The sequence below is a fragment of the Emiliania huxleyi genome, assembly GCF_000372725.1.
Source record: "Emiliania huxleyi CCMP1516 chromosome Unknown EMIHUscaffold_1386, whole genome shotgun sequence".
Taxonomy (NCBI): domain Eukaryota; phylum Haptophyta; order Isochrysidales; family Noelaerhabdaceae; genus Emiliania; species Emiliania huxleyi.
Genome location: NW_005201206.1, coordinates 3,819 through 7,229, shown reverse-complemented (window position 1 = coordinate 7,229; position 3,411 = coordinate 3,819). Strand labels below are relative to the sequence as shown.

At 64.4% G+C, this 3,411-nt stretch overlaps 1 protein-coding gene across 1 annotated transcript; it reads right to left on the bottom strand.

Annotated features, from left to right (window-relative positions):
* Window positions 1–107: 107 nt before the first annotated feature.
* EMIHUDRAFT_447051 (hypothetical protein) lies at window positions 108–1,058 on the bottom strand (the record flags this gene model as incomplete). The annotated part of the gene is made up of 2 exons (XM_005788080.1): window positions 108–756; window positions 837–1,058. Coding segments are annotated over 2 exons (740 nt in total), but the record flags the coding sequence as incomplete, so codon positions are not given.
* Window positions 1,059–3,411: the final 2,353 nt, after the last annotated feature.

Genomic DNA, 3,411 nt, shown 5'->3' with positions numbered 1-3,411 from the left:
CAAATAAAATCGGACACCTCTCTCCAGGAGATGGGTAAATTTACAAGGAAGAGACCTCTTGTGCACAGGGTTCTTTTCGTGACTTTGCGGTGTGTGTCGGGGCGCGGGGGACGGAAATCCTTGAGCTTGACGAGTAGAGCCGAGCGGGAAGACCGGCGCGCGGCGCGCACTCCACGTGGTGAAGCGTGATCGCGTGTGTAGCGTGCGCCTGTGCGGCCGTGATGTGTGTGCATGCAGCTTAGCTATATGATGACGCGTTCCGAAGATTTATGAGGCGCTGGTGGCGCTTCGCCCGCTGCTCGACGCGATGGCGCGAAATGACTCTTGGACCTCGAGCAGATCCTCCTTGACCGCCTTGTACCTCGTCGCCAGCGAGCCAGACACCATCACAAAGACGCTGCCCCCGACGGCGGTGGCGGAGAGGAGCGCGCGCCGCTCGACAGTGTTTGCGTTGTACGAGAGCGGCGCAAATTTGAGCGCCATGCGGCGGTACTGCTGCTTGCGCCCGTTGGGGAGGGTGAGCGCGGTGAGTGTGCAGGAAAGCACCTTTCGGTCCTCCACCTGCCCGTACTGGCCGTACTTGCCCGCTGGGTCGAAGAGGAGGTCGAGGAAGAAGTTGTCGGGAAGCGACTCGAACGCCTGACCGGCGGGCAGCGCGCCGACGAGGAGGAAAGCAGAGTCGGACTGCCGCACGTCCCTCACGTCGAGATTTGGGCCGCCCGCCAGCGTCCACGCGGCGGGAAACGCGAACGCGACCTGCAGAGCAAAACCAAACAGCTGACGGTGGCTAAAGCAGCACGACTCGTCACTTCCGCTGCGCGCCTCAGCGGTGCCACCATCGGCCGTTCGCACAGTATCGAGCACGGCGCCCGGCTTGAACAGCGGGGAGGAGGACGTGTCGACCCGCTCGACGCCAGTCTCTGCACGCAGCTTGATGAGCGCGTTCAGTGGCCTGCCCGTCCCTGGCTTCAGGCCGCCGAGCGCAGCCGAGAGCTCCGCTGGATTCTCGCCAGGGTTGTAACCGGCGGCTACGACAGCACGCGAGTGCAGCGGCGATGAGAGTGCAGCGGCGATGAGCGGAAGCGCGTGGCGGCGGATGATCGGGTCTCTCGAGTGGCTCTTCATATATCGCTCGCAGAGAAGAATTTTTCTCCGCGTAACTTGGAGCACTTGGAGTGCAGTCATTAACCTCACATCCAGGGGGAGCTAAGTAAGCTAAAAGTATCTGGGGTCCCGTACCATGCGGAATCGACCCTATCCGGTGCTCAAGTGCTCAAAAGTATCTAGATATCCAGATACGTATACGTTGCCGCTCTGTCGTGCTGGTCCTTGCAGACACATATCACCAGCAATCTCCGAAAACCTCGCACCGGCAGTCGTATTTCGCAAGTGGTTCTGCAACGTGTGCAGTGACGTCACTGCCAGCTGGGCAAGCACACTACTAGTCCGATCCGCAAAGGCGTCACGCACACTCTTCTCTGCAAAGTTGCCTTGAAAACCGGCATTGTACCACATCTGCTTCACTGATTCCAGCTGGGAAAGCAGATCCTCGGCGGCAACCAAGATCTCTCCCGCCTCATCAAGATCTGAATCCGTACTCTGCTCTCCGTCTTGTAGGTTATGCATGTGCTTCCCGATCGCAGCCAGTGTGTAATGATAGGCCAGCATCGCTCGCGCGTACAGCACAGACATTCGTGCGTGGTTGCCGTCCTCATGCTCCTGCTCAGCCACGTTAGTGAGCGCATTGCGGACACACCTGCGCCGGTTCGCAGCCGCTGCATCCTGGAGCACCGGACCCTGGAGCCACACCCGTATAAACCTCGGTTCGACCTCGCGGTGCGAACACGTAGCATGCAGAAGCATGTGCAATCGCAGCTTGTCCCGCATGTCGTCGCACCATCCCATCCCCGTCTACACCGTCGTCCACAATTGAACCGCGTTGCGAAGGCGCTGACAAGTCAGCTCCTCCCTTCGAGACATCGGCCTCGGCCCGAGAATCACCGTCACGGCGCTTCGACGTCTCGCCCTTCTCCGACGACTCGTCGTGGACGACGCGGCCGTGCCTCGACCGGCTACACCCACAGCTCCATCCTCGTCACCTCGCTCGCGACGCTCCCTCTCCACCAACGGCCTCAATGTGGTGCTCAGATTCGAATGCAACTGGTCACGCTCGACCGGCTCGCTGATCACCGGCAGGAAGGCGACCGAGTGCGGCGCCTCGCCGGCCGCGTCGCTCCCGCCGGCGCCGTCCGTGTCTCCCAACGGAGGCATCGCGTTTCGAACCACAACGGACTGCGCGCTCCGCATTTCGAACCACCAAAACTCGCTGCACCCAGGTGCAGGTGCAGGTGCAGGTGCAACAAGTTTGCGCCCGGCCCTCTAGCGCCGCGCGCTGGCCCCGGCTGCGTCCCCGCGCGGCCTGCCCGACGGCGTGGCGCCCGCCCTCCACCCACCTCCCCGCGCGGGGCCGCTCCGGGGCGACCCGGGCGCCCTCCGACCAAACTGCTCTATTACTATCATATAACAATAGCTCCTCCCCCATCCCTCGTCTGAACGTGTGGGCGGCAGCTGTCTGTTTACAGGCGCTGGCCGCCCGCGCGCGCGCCGGACCGGCTCCGGCACGTCCGGCGCTGGGCGGCGCGCGTCCACACTGCGCGTCGCGCAAAAGGCGAGCGCTCGCCGCCGCTACGGCGGCGGCGGCGGCCGACGGCCGACGGCCGACGGCCGACGGCCGACGGCCAACGGCAGACGGCAGACGGCATACGGCCTAGGGCTCGGCTGGGCGCGCACGCGCACGCGCGCGCGTCGCGCGCCACGCGTCGCTCCGCGAGGGCGCGCGCCAACCGCGATTCGAACCGGGGCCAAAAGGCGCCTGGAGCGACCGCGGTCCGATCGCGCCACCGCGGCTGCGGGGCTGATAGAGCAGGCCGGCTGCGGCGCCTGATGTACCTCCGCTTTTGGGTGGCGGTCGCGCGCTGCCGACGGCGCTCGCCGGCGCTACGGCGCTCGCGGCGCGCTCGTGGCGTTCAGGGCGGCTCGCACACGCACACGCACACGCGCACACACACACACACACACACACACACACACACACACACACACACACACACATGCACAGACACACAGCCCCTTCCCCTCCCCCCTCAAGGGCGAGGACACGCACAGGCCGCACCTCTAGTGAGGCCCGCATAGTATGTGGGAGACTCGTGCCGCCGCCCCTGCCACCCCTGTGTCAGTGTGCCTGTGGTAGGAGAGACTGCCAGCGACAAGCTGGAGGCAGGTCGCTAGACTGAGATGAGACCGCCAGTGGATGTGGGAGTCCACCGCGCACCGCGCTGCGAGCCTGTCGTGTCCCTTGTCAGGAGCAGGAGAGCCCCACCTGTCCCCCTGATCGTTCTTCCAAAATCCTGC